The sequence below is a fragment of the Panulirus ornatus genome, chromosome 6, assembly GCF_036320965.1.
Source record: "Panulirus ornatus isolate Po-2019 chromosome 6, ASM3632096v1, whole genome shotgun sequence".
Classification (NCBI taxonomy): Eukaryota; Metazoa; Arthropoda; class Malacostraca; order Decapoda; family Palinuridae; genus Panulirus; species Panulirus ornatus.
This window is the reverse complement of record NC_092229.1, coordinates 2,174,108-2,188,180: the sequence shown is the minus strand read 5'-3', so window position 1 is coordinate 2,188,180 and position 14,073 is coordinate 2,174,108. Positions and strand designations below refer to the sequence as shown.

Genomic DNA, 14,073 nt, shown 5'->3' with positions numbered 1-14,073 from the left:
CTCTTCCCCTTTACCCTTGAGCTTCGTTTCACTCAGAGCCAAAACATCCAGGTTCCTTTCCTCAAACATACTACCTATCTCTCCTTTTTTCACATCTTGGTTACATCCACACACATTTAGGCACCCCACTCTGAGCCTTCGAGGAGGATGATCACTCCCCGCGTGACTCCTTCTTCTGTTTCCCATTTTAGAAAGTTAATACAAGGAGGGGAGGATTTCCGGCCCCCCGCTCCCGTCCCCTCTAGTCGCTTTCTACGACACGCGAGGAATACGTGGGAAGTATTCTTTCACCCCTATCCCCAGGGATAATATACATATATATATACATATACACACACACACACACACACACACACACACACACACGCACATACACACACACACACACACATACATATATATACATATCTATACCCTATCTATAAACAAATTAAACAACCATGGAGACATCACACACCCCTGCCGCAAACCTACATTCACTGAGAACCAATCACTTTCCTCTCTTCCTACATGTACACATGCCTTACATGTATATTACTTAAATTCTATGTTATATGATCTTTATTTTATCAATATATATATATGTTTTTTATTATACTTAGTTGCTGTCTCCCATGTTAGCAAGGTAGCGCAAGTTGGTGTGATAGGGTTTTGGATGGCCTAGGTTAATGTACATGAGTGGCCATTGTGTGATTAATTTTTTCTTCAGGTATCTTCAGGTATTATTTCATATAAATTTACACTAGCACAATACTAATACACAATTTATGGTTTTCTTTTGGGCAAGTTTTTCCCCACTTTGCATTAAAAACACTACAGACATACATATTACAGTATTTATTCATTGTTTACACAGGCAGAACATTATTTACAGGGAAAAAATGAACGAGCAGTTGTATCATCACCAAATAGTAACAAAAACTTAAGTGTTTCTCACTGGTGTTCTACTTGAAGGGAGAAAATGGGAGTTTATGTTAACATCACAAAACATCAGGCATTTGACTCTTTAATGATTGCCTAAAAATGCTTACCATGGAGGAAGGAATGTAATCATCCAAAATTACTTTACTTTTTTATGAACAGAAACCTATAAGACCAGTGCAAAGGTTTAACATAAACAAAATTCATAATATTTCATTTGTTTCATTTCTCTCCATCACTGGAGGAAGAAAAATGGTGGAAGAAAATAGAAGAGGAATATACAATTATATTTTTCAGTATTAAAAAATGCCTACTTTATAACATTTTGCTCTAGTTCAAGGTTTGCTTTCTTCTAAAACATTTCTACTTAAAGTGAATAGTATAATATTGTACTGTGTATATTCAGCTTTCTCCTCTATCACATATTCATCAACTGTCCTATTTATCCTACATTTCGTATGATTGTGGGTATGTATGATGGTCAACACAGCAGGTTATCATACAAGTAACTTCTATAATGATCTGTGAGTGAATTAAGCTTGTGATATCGTTCCCAGCAACAGCAGGATAATTCACAGAATCAAATATTAGCTGGGAAATCAAATGAGGGCAGGAACCATTAAATCCTCATATGAGACACAGGTCTGCCTGGAGCTGAAACAGGCCCTATAGAGGTGTTGGCATAAGTCCTCCATGAAAGAGGTCTAGGGGGCTCAATGTGACAAGAAAGATGGCAGCAAATGAGAATCTCTATAAAAGTTTTGTGTATTACTGAAATTCTATGTTATATGATCTTTATTTTATCAATATCATTAAATTTCATCTTTTATCTTCTGGGTTCCCCAAGCCCCAGGGATTTTGTCACAGCATTCCTGTGCTCTTGGTTAGCCTGTGAGGACCAGAGCAGCCCAATGGAGAATCCTTAGGACCAGAGAGGATAGAGTTAATGTTTTGTTTGCCTATCATCTCTAATGAAACTGTCTCTTTTAAAACTCAAGCATTTTGTCAAATGCCAGAGTAAAGTTTGCTCCACTGTTTATTTTCTAATCCATCTATATTTCTCTCCACCATTCTTACACCTCATTTTGATTCTCTTTTACCTTGTTAGAATAAAAGAATGAAGGGTTAACTGTCTCAATAAATTATGAAGCAAGAGCAGTAGATATCAAATGAAAAGTTATCTCGTAAAACTCAGTTTATATGTAAGGAAAATATTAAAAGGAAAGATGCTCCTAACTTTTGCTTGTGTTCCAAAACCAGTGGAATGCAAAAGAAAGCTGGCTATGAAAATATAATTAAGACATTTTTTTTTGTTTTACGAAAAGAATAATATATCAAGAGAATGGTTAGAATGCAAAATTAAGTCTGGAGAAGACAAATAACTAAGAAAGAAGTTTTAACTGGGAAAAAGTAATACCTTAAGATAGAAACTGTATGTAGGATAAAGATACCAGAATCAAAACAAAATCAGAATTAGTGTGTGTGATGGATGACTGCAACTCTGTGTAAAAAGACCATAATAACTTTGAAGAGCAAACCAAGGGAAATGGAAATACTTGGGCCAAATTATTTGGAAGATATTCTACAAATGCTGATCTAATAAATAGTGGAGGTTGGTAGACATGTACAGATAAATAATCAATATCAAGAGAATTATGCTTTAATTGACAAATTTCTTACATTCTTTGAGAAGGGTTAGCATGTAGTCAGAGTCAGCATGAAGGAGACAAGGCAGACTCAACCTTTAATTTCTTCTGGTCCAAGTCAGTCATGAGAGCATCCACCATGTTTTCCGCTGTCACCTCTCGACCAAGAAACTCTCCTACCATGGCACGTGGCGGCTTTCCTCCACCATGAGAAAGCACTTCTCTGCGGTATTTTTCACCCATCTCTCTGTTGAATTCAGTCAGTGATTAGAAATTCGGTGTTAAAACTTACTGCCTATGATGAGATTTTAAAAAATGAAAAATCTTTTCTTTCTAAGGTGAGTCTTGTGAGTATGAGTCTGCATATCCAATTACAGGTTAATCAGGTTCAAATAGTTCTTACCTTTTTGTTCAGAATATCAGCTACTTACAGATCATGTTATACTCAAAGCCCAGTGTTTGTAAATGGGATCCCTATCCTCAATAACTTTCCAGCTCCTTTCAGTGGTTCACAAATTTGCTCAATTTTCTGCTTAAAAGAAGTAAATCGAGGAAAAAAAAATTAAAAGTTAGAATGAAGAAGGGTAGAAAAAGGCTGATGATTACTCTCAAGATTCTCCAGCTGGATGAAAAGGTTTTTCAAACTTCCGAACTCCATCTATTCCACAGAAGGCTTCATTTTGTGAGCAATAGTTAGGACATGGCCCCATGAAGGAATAAGGAACCTACTTGTTCTTAACAGCAAAGGATGGAATGACAGAGGACTTACTTGGAAGAGTCCAGGAGGTTTCCCAGAACAACACATCAAGTATCTCAAAGGTCCCCACACAGGGTCCTATGATATGACTGTAGGATGACTTTCCTCTGCAATTCCTGTCCTCCAGGAAGATCTCACTAGTAAGCATGTCATGGCCACCTGGTACAAAACGTGATGTCCGATGGTGCTATCTGGTTTAAGTGTTAGTATGGTTTCCTTATCTGCATACTTTTCTTGCTGACAAAACTCTGCAGTTGGGCAAAATATATAAATATGGAAAAGGGCTGATATTTGTGGAATCCACATATTCAATAACAGTATATTCAAGAAACAAGCATTGGTACCCAGTTTCTTCTTTCCAACTTTAGGAGGTGATATCTTCTGTTACAAAACCTACCATCTTGGTTTCTATGATCTTCATATAAGGCAATAAATCCATCCAATCCAAGTCCACATGGGAGATGGTGGGTGAAGCCTGGTGTCTGAACGTGGCATGAACCTCATTACTGATTCAACTTCATGCTAAATATATGAGGAATAGTCTTCTGTCAAGATAAGAAGACTGAGATCTGTGTTGAAGATACCTGACAAGCCCAAGACCTTTCTAGGAGTCTAAGATGAATCAGACATGTCATGGTCCCTCGATGGCGAGTTCAATTTTGTCTACTTTTTCAGAGGTAAGCAAACGCCTAGAATGTCAACATGGTTGACTGGATGGAAAAGTTTCAATACAGGGGATGCATACTTGGTTGTTGGACAGTTTGAACAGAACAGCAGTTGCATAACGGTGGCATGGCAACTGTCTCCCAAACTAAAGCACCTCCTTTGGGTTCTAAGGAGCAAAACAGGAACACTTTCCTTCCTACTAGGAAGGCTAGATCTCCATGCTCACTGAACCAGATGTTGAGATCTGAGGAAGGTTAAGGGAACCACACAGGGGAAACGAGGAAAGCTAACTACGTTCCCCTAGGATTGTTCTGGATCCTGAGAAAGAGACTGGAAATCCTCCCTCTCCTAAACAGTAGGCTACACCTTTTTCATCAATGACCTGATTGTAATTACAAGATATTTGATGAGTTTAGGAAACCATACAGGAAAAGAAATAACAGTATTCCAAAGTTGTCCTTGACCTCTCCTGGTTGGTTGTTCAGGTATCTTATGTTACTGGCCCAGACATAAATATCTGAGCCAGATCAAGATCATACAAGACAGAGCCACAACTATATCAATGACATTCAGCCACAGCCCCTATTAGTACCTCTACGATCCCAAGATATTTCAAACATGTCAAGAATAATTTTTATTAGTTCTGAACTACTGGTAATAAAAGACAGTCAAAGAGGAAACATAATCTCTGTAACATAATGTACATATCTTTGTCTGTGAACCTTAACATATGTTAGGTCCTTAGTCAAGTACAAGAATTAGTGTCACTAATGTTTCCATGTCAGTGGCATTGTTCTGTGTCTGTGGACTAGCTCACTCTTGCTCCAACAATAACTGGTTTGTGAGGTATTACTGTCTCAGAATCTATATACACTATACACTATGAAAATTTATAAGTCAGGCCACTTATATGTTTAACAATACCATAGGAACCAGAACCAGAACAAAAGCTTGAAGGAGCAGGTCAACATCCAAGTTCAGGGATGATGACATGTTCTTTTGTTATACTACAAGGCTGGTTATGCACAAAGTCCATTTTTGGTCACAATAAGCAACATTTTGTTTACTCACAGCAATTATGAGCTACATAAAGTTAACTTGTGTATATGAAAGACATGGTTTCTTATCATTAAAGGAAACCTGTTGGATTGTTCTCATCTCTGTCACCCTTCTTTATTATGTTCTATATCCCTTTTAATATGAACCTCATGTTTAAGTATATAAAATAACTTTAAACTAGGTAGATTGTTTAATCAACTCAAGTTGTGGTTACATAGGAAAAATATTTAGTATATATGCTGGTCATGATTTCTCCTTTATCACCAAACAGCCTGTGCATCAAAACATCACAAAATTGAAAAGCTTTTTCAAGACCATAGGGTTGAAGCCTCTTGAGAAGGTAAGTGCTAAGGGTAACTGATTTCTAATTAGTTAAATGTCCTTACAGAAGGTCATCTCTTGTAAGACGGAATCTATCAGCATTTCTAAAATACATGGCTGAAAACATTTCCTTTCTGAATATATATTATATTATCATACTTTGTCGCTGTCTCCCGCGTTTGCGAGGTAGTGCAAGGAAACAGACGAAAGAAATGGCCCAACCCACCCCCATACACATGTATATACATACGTCCACACACGCAAATATACATACCTACACAGCTTTCCATGGTTTACCCCAGACGCTTCACATGCCTTGATTCAATCCACTGACAGCACGTCAACCCCGGTATACCACATCGCTCCAATTCACTCTATTCCTTGCCCTCCTTTCACCCTCCTGCATGTTCAGGCCCCGATCACACAAAATCATTTTCACTCCATCTTTCCACCTCCAATTTGGTCTCCCTCTTCTCCTCGTTCCCTCCACCTCCAACACATATATCCTCTTGGTCAATCTTTCCTCACTCATTCTCTCCATGTGCCCAAACCACTTCAAAACACCCTCTTCTGCTCTCTCAACCACGCTCTTTTTATTTCCACACATCTCTCTTACCCTTTCGTTACTCACTCGATCAAACCACCTCACACCACACATTGTCCTCAAACATCTCATTTCCAGCACATCCATCCTCCTGCGAAAAACTCTATCTATAGCCCACGCCTCGCAACCATACAACATTGTTGGAACCACTATTCCTTCAAATATACCCATTTTTGCTTTCCGAGATAATGTTCTCGACTTCCACACATTCCAAGGCCCCCAGAATTTTCGCCCCCTCCCCCACCCTATGATCCACTTCCGCTTCCATGGTTCCATCCGCTGCCAGATCCACTCCCAGATATCTAAAACACTTCACTTCCTCCAGTTTTTCTCCAATCAAACTCACCTCCCAATTGACTTGACCCTCAACCCTACTGTACCTAATAGCCTTGCTCTTATTCACGTTTACTCTTAACTTTCTTCTTCCACACACTTTACCAAACTCAGTCACCAGCTTCTGCAGTTTCTCACACGAATCAGCCACCAGAGCTGTATCATCAGCGAACAACAACTGACTCACTTCCCAAGCTCTCTCATCCCCAACAGACTTCATACTTGCCCCTCTTTCCAAAACTCTTGCATTTACCTCCCTAACAACCCCATCCATAAACAAATTAAACAACCATGGAGACATCACACACCCCTGCCGCAAACCTACATTCACTGAGAACCAATCACTCTCCTCTCTTCCTACACGTACACATTCCTTTTTGAAGTACAATAATATAAAGAAAGTGTGTTTTCTTGAAGCCAATGAGTAGGACAGTATATAAAGACAATTGTTCAGTGAACTAAAGTAAGTCAAAGGAGCAAAAAAGGGACTGAAGAGATGAGAGAACTTAAGAACTCAATTACATTCATCTGATGGTTGAAAAATGCATCAACACAACCACTCACTGTACAGCTGATCTAAAAAAGGATGACTATAGTCCCATGATATGACAATTCTCATTAGTAAAGAAAGTCTATCAATATCTGATGCCTGTTCCCTCCTGGAACTCCTTCAAAGGGGTGGCCTGTCAATAGTCTCTCCATAACTAGCGAACCCCAATGCCACTTCTTAGCCTTCTGTGCAGAAGGCAGCTCTAGTACAAAGATTGCAAAGGCTCCTACCTAATGTTCCTACCAACTGCTTTTACCTAATGTTCCTACCAACTACTTCTACCTAATGCTCCTGCCTAAATATTCCTACCTACTTCTATCTATTGCCCCAACCATTTCTGCAGGGCTTGCACACAATGCTCACCACAGGAAAATCTAGAGTTACAAAGAATGAGCTGAGTGAGTTAAGTGTTTTCAGGTGTTATCTGTGACAAAGAGAAATTCTATGTTTTGTGGACAGAAAGCCAGTGTCCACATGTGGTTGAGGCAGAAAGAAAAGAAAGCTAGCTTGGTCACAGGAGTGCAAACAGATAAATACAACACAGTGGTCACTAATCCTCCCGATATGTAAAAGGGTAGTCCTGGTAACATACCTCCCTGGTTGTTGGCTGCCTACTGAATACTACCTAATTATCTAAAGAATGACCCAAAGAGTGCATGTAAAAGTGCATACATCCACAACCAAGAACTGTGAATGGTTTTACTGACAATGGAACATCAACACAATACCATACTGCACAAACAAAATTAATGGTGACCAGAAAATTTTCTAAAGCATACTCTTCTGTAAATGTTGAATATACCATGTCTGCAAAAATACTGTCTGCCCTCTATATATTTTCAAAGGTGATACACAGCTATGGTTCATTGTGGGTATAAGCATATGAAATCATTGTACATCTGTACAACGTACACTACATTAGCAATCTGCCTCAGTGTGCCTTAGGCTATCTTGAGGGGCATGATGTTCTTTCTTTACTTATCCTAGCTCCCACTTAACTTGGAAATTTTGCTTCTGGGTGATGTATTTCCTCCACTCATGCTTCAAAAATGGTTGACTTTTACCTTTCTAAGGAGGATAAACCCTGAATTCTTGCCTGGAAACAGAAAAATGTGGGTATACATGAGATTTCTATGAGCATTGGGCAGTCGGAACACATGATCAGGTGGCTGTTTCCTGCAACACCTCACCAGTGCCTCATCTCATTCAGGAGATCAAGACCCTATAGACTCAAAACATGGAACCTTGCCAATTCCATGCCCAGATATCTGCAGATAGTGATCAAGGTCAAAGGACAGACAAGAAAATACAAAAATATAGATGTGAAAATGTATGGGGAATTGAACAAAGCTTTTGCATACAATGTACCTTAATGAATTTCTGAAAAAAAGTCAAGTTAGTAAAGTATCATAAAATGGTAAAAATTGGTAGCAAATGGTAATGTAACTAATAAGACTCTGAATCAGCTTTGACTGATCAGGTGGCTTCCTTTTGCCATACATAGCGAAAATCTGGTTGCTATGATGCCAGCAGTTGTTAATTCCTAGAAACTGGAAGAAGATGGAATGTATCCCATAAAAAAAGAAAAGGAAAACTGAAGAACTATATGTAATATGTGATCCACCTCTCATCATCATCTGCTTTCATTGTATCCCACATCAATCCCGAACTCTCTTTCTTATGTTCTCTACACAGTCCCAGAGCTGCCTCTTTATCAGAAGTGCCATCCTTTATATCACTCTTGTATTCTCATTAACTCCAGAGTTTATGCCCTGAACATTTGTGAATCATTATACTCCCTTCCCTTTCACATAAGTTTCAATTAAAGACAGAATAGCCAAGTTTCTCTTATTGATCATTATATCTATTGCTCCATTATGTTATCATGGCTACAACCAAACATATCCAGACCTTCCAGAATTGAGCCTTCAAAGACATTCTTACTTGTCTCTTTCTTATGTTCTTATTTCCAGAAAGTTACAAGAAGGGAAGATTTTAAGCCTTCATCTGCTCATTATTTGCCTTAGATGTGGAGCAAGAGATACATCGTTAATATATTTACTACCCTAACCCTAGTTAAGCAATGTAATCATACAACTACATCCAATTACTTTTTACCCTCTTCTGCCAATGTCTATTGCTTTTTATCCTCTTATGCCAATGACCCTACTCATGACATCTTAATACAGTAGCTCCATTTCTCACAGAGTTGTATATTATGATACATATGCTTTAGTCAATATGTAGAAATTTTGGCCAAGAGTTTTAGGCAATGCTACTGAGTCAGAAGCAATGAGTGAAGTGCTTCAAACAGTAATAATCTGCTATATCCCTTAAAGTGTCAGAAATTTGCAGCTCATGCACAGGTGTATTGATTCAAAGTGAAAATATGGTTGCCTCAGAATATGATATGATCCGAAATGAAGACTGAACAATGTGTGACTTTTTTCGATTGGTAGAAGGCATGAAATAAATTATCTGGGATTATAACAATTACCTGCTGAATGGAGCTTCTGAAAAGTACTTCTGCCATATCCATGATGCCACAGCCCGGGAAACAAGATAAGCATAGTACTTGGCTCCATATCCAACTAGATGACCAAATCTTAGCTGCCAAGCCTGAAATATTTTCAATTGTGAATGTTTAACTCTTCCTGTTAGAATAAAAATGCAACATCCTTCTCTATTCCTTCTAGGAGTATTAGCTGGAAAAGTGTATGACATCCAAATGAAAGCTCTTTGAAAGTGACAATGCTCAAACACCATGTGGAAGAAAATAAAGAGACATTTTCTTGTACAGGAACAAACATCACATGATGAATACATACTGGATGTTAAGAAAATTGCAGCAGAAATGTCATCTGAAATCTTAAACTCAATTCTCAACTACAAAGCATGGTTCAGGTGTGTACATCACCTCAATTCACTCATATATATCCTGTATCTAAGTCCATTATGCTGAAAAGAAACTTGAACTCTGTTGCTAACATGTATGCTTCTTATTTTTCCAACTTAACACTAACTTGATTCATCATTTAAGATCAGTCTCGATTCCTGTTCCACTATAAACACAAAACTATTCCACTGCACCTATCATAAAGCATTCCTATATGACCTCCATCAAAAAAGTCTCTTCCTTTAACTCATTCTTTCAGTACATTTATAAATCCCTTCCATAGTTTACCTCCTACTGTCTTTGTTTACATTATCACTGGTACAAATCTTGACCATCCTACATACAAACCATGTGCATTCTCAATTTTTTCTAACCTTTCAGTCTTCATTCTCAACTCTACCTAACCTCCTGATTCCAACAATACTAAGGAAGTTGTTCATCTTTACTACTCTTTAATTCTTTTTACCCAAAATGACCTACATAAAAGGGTTTCACATCCATATATCAAAGATGGAAAAAGTACACTCTCACGTAAGCTTCCTGCACTTTGAACACAAATTCCTTCCATTCACCAGTGCTTTCAGTGTACAACCACCTTCCCTTCAAACTGGAACAATCACCATTGTCAATCCTTTCTTTTCATGAAGAGCGAACCCAAGGTGTATTGACTCAATACTCTGAAGTGTTCATTCCAAACTACTTCCAATCTTTCAGTGTCTGAGGTTTTGCTTATAATGTTGAGGTCATTACTAGTATCCACAATGTCTCACTATAAGTGATGTTAACTTAGGTTTTGATAAACTAACAACACGTCATTGCAATGTCATCCCTTCCTGTCTATGGTATGTGAACCTTAAGAGTATACCATTGTGATGTCATCCCTTCCTCTCCATGGTATGTGAACCTGGAAGTACAAGCCTGTGAGTCGGAAGACAATATGGGTAAACAGAGGCGTTCTGTAAGCTCAAGTGTGAAACCACGCCATTTATTCTTTGACACCATTGATACCTTGATTATGGTGTCGGTGTCATCTTTACCCAAGCAGAAAATACTAAGTATTCATATGTGAAAAAGGTCTTTATCAGAGAATATTGATAAATGATAATATTTATTACTTGATAATGATTTAATTGTCAGAGGTTGAATCATCATGATTGGGGTTGAGAAATGATTGTGTGGGAAGGAAAACAGTATATGAGGATAGAGGAGAGTGAAGCATAATGTGTCAGGCCTGCCTTTGATAATTCTAGCATGAAACAGCAGAATGAAGACGTTTGGAAATCTTTTTTATTAAGATAACATTAGTGATGAAGTTATATAGTAACCTTCATTCAGGATGTCATCTTTTAATTTCACTGATTTCCTCCCATTCACTACTATACATACCATCCATTTTCTGTACTGTAGCTTACTTGTTCAAATGCAAATGATGGAAGATCTTATTCTAATAAATTTCTTTCTACAGGCTGGTACTATGGAAGACCCACTGTAGCATGTAATTACTGTATATAGGGATAGGGAGAAAGAATACTTCCCACACATTCCTTCCGTGTCGTAGAAGGCGACTAAAGGGGACGGGAGTGGGGGGGCTAGAAACCCTCCCCTCCCTGTACTTTAACTTTCTAAAGCAGGAAACAGAAAGAGTTGCGCAGGGAGTGCTCATCCTCCTCGAAGGCTCAGATTGTGGTGTCTAAATGTGTGTCGATGTAACCAAGGCAAGAAAAAAGGAGAGATAGGTAGTATGTTTTAGGAAAGGAACCTGGATGTTTTGGCTCTGAGTGAAATGAAGCTCAAGGGTAAAGGGGAAGAGAGGTTTGGGAATGCTTTTGGAGTAAAGTCAGAGGTTGGTGAAAGGACAAGAGCATGGGAAGGAGTAGCACTACTCCTGAAACAGGAGTTGCGGGAGTATGTGATAGCGTGTAAGAAAGTAAACTCCAGATTGATATGGGTAAAACTGAAAGTGGATGGAGAGAGATGGGTGATTATTGGTGCCTATGCACCTGGGCATGAGAAGAAAGAGCATGAGAGGCAGGTGTTTTGGGAGCAGCTGAGTGAGTGTGTTAGTAGTTTTGATGCAAGAGAACGGGCCATAGTGATGGGTGATTTGAATGCAAAGGTGAGTAATGTGGCAGTTGAGCGAACAATTGGTGTACATGGGGTGTTCAGTGTTGTAAATGGAAATGGTGAAGAGCTTGTAGATCTGTGAGCTGAAAAAGGACTGGTGATTGGGAATACCTGGTTCAAAAAGAGATATTATTATTTTTCTTTATTTTGCTTTGTCGCTGTCTCCCGCATTTATGAGGTAGCGCAAGGAAACAGACGAAATAAATGGCCCAACCCACCCCCATACATATGTATATACATACACGTCCACACACACAAATATACATACCTATACATCTCAATGTACACATATATATACACACACAGACACATACATGCACACAATTCACACTGTCTGCCTTTATTCATTCCCATCGCCACCTCGCCACACATGGAATACCATCCCTCTCCCCCCTCATGTGTGTGAGGTAGCGCTAGGAAAAGATCTTATGCATGATATCTACCTCCTTCCAAAACATTTTTTTATTCTCTCATTTATCCTCTTTTTCAACCCTTGCACCTTCCTCTTGACCTCTGCCACTTTCTTTTATACATCTCCCAATCATTTGCACTTCTTTGTTCAAATGTCTCTCTTTTCTCTTTCACTAACAACTTTACTTCTTCAACCCACCACTCACTACCCTTTCTAATCCGCCCACCTTCCACCTTTCTAATGCCACATGCATCTTTTGCACATGCCATCACAGGTTCCCTAAATACATCCCAACAATATTTTGGTTGGGTAGGGGCCATTATGAAGGAAGCTATACGAAAAAAGGGTGGTGACTTTTAAAGAATGGGAGCCACTGCATTAGAAGGTACACCTTAGCAAGCAATCAGAGAATTGCTTTAAAGCAAATCATTCAGATTACCCTATTGACACATTCATGTTGCCATCTTTGCATGCATTAATTTTGTATGTTTGAACAATGCTGCACACTTAGTTGTGTCCTAACTTACCTAATGGTAATACAAGTTTAAGAGTAATACATGGGTGTCAGCAAGTGGAGAAGTTTGCCTGACCAATTTTATCTGAAAGTCAAAAATAAATCGCTACTGAAATCAAATTTACATTTTGTCAAAATATACATCAGTAAGTGCACAACTTTCAGCATCTTACTTCTTTGTCTGTACAGAGATCTTAAACTTTCATTTGTTTAAAACATAATTGATAAGGTTACCTTTAGGCAATTTCATAAACAATCTACTTTCTCTGTTCAAACATTCAACCAAAGCTGTCAAATAGATTTTGAGTTCTATACTTTCTCTATAATCTGTATATCTACCTAAACAGCATACTTTGACTTTATTAAATCATCTGTGTCTTTATTTGTAATTCAGAAATTTTCTAGCATATTTTCCCAAAGTTTTCTTTATAACATGAGAATTTTGCTAAAATTGTCATAAGAAAGCCTGTTAATTCCACTCACTGACATGTCTTAACTGACTTCTTTCATTACATCATCAATGAACAATTTCTGCAACCATTCAAACAAAAATTTCACCCAATTCCAACTTCAACCATATGCTAATTATTCTATCACTATTCTTAAAACTTGTTATACTTTTGTTCCTGAGGTGTAAAGGTGACTTACTGTGTTTTGGACATAGGGAAGACCATAGTACTCATTTTGAACCTCCTCCAGTATATGTGTAGTGGTAATTTTTGGATTCCATCTTTCTTCTCCATGATAACGTTGATCAAGCAGTGAGTAGAAAGTCTGCAGTGTGACAACACTATATCAGAAAATCTTGTTATCCTCAGATATCATAAACACATGCGGTGTATTTTTTGGCAAATTGTGGCTATGAAACCCTTCAAGCTCCCTAAGCCCACTGCATGCAACTATTCTAGCATTCTTAACATAGTGCTTTAGAACCAAATTAACCTCAATCTAATGCCCTTGGACCATATCTACACCTAAGCTATAAGTGTAATGGTATATCTAACATCATGGTTATGGCTGATTTTCAAAATATGAGACAGTAAATACTCAAATTACTGCAATGGGAGAGAACAGTGCTTCAGTGTGCAAAATTTTGTGGTGATTATTCACAAATCACATCAAAAAGTATTTTCAAAGACATTCATTTCTTTGCACTATCAGCCAAATACTTTGCATTTTTTCTGGTAATTCTTTACAGATCTATGAAAACTTTGTGGATGGAGCTAGTTCCCAGGTTATGAAAGCAAAGAATCGCTAAGAAAAAAATTAT

General features: G+C 38.1%; 1 protein-coding gene across 1 annotated transcript in view; it reads right to left on the bottom strand.

Moving 5' to 3' along the window:
* Window positions 1–822: 822 nt before the first annotated feature.
* LOC139749261 (mitochondrial intermediate peptidase) overlaps window positions 823–14,073 on the bottom strand; it is a 63,473-nt gene continuing 50,222 nt past the window's right edge. The window contains exons 14-16 of the mRNA XM_071662997.1: window positions 13,452–13,577; window positions 9,355–9,476; window positions 823–2,814 (exon numbers count right to left, since the gene is read on the bottom strand). Coding sequence (XP_071519098.1) covers window positions 2,634–2,814; window positions 9,355–9,476; window positions 13,452–13,577 — 429 coding nt within the window. The 3' untranslated portion in view covers window positions 823–2,633. The remainder of the gene's footprint in view (window positions 2,815–9,354; window positions 9,477–13,451; window positions 13,578–14,073) is intronic.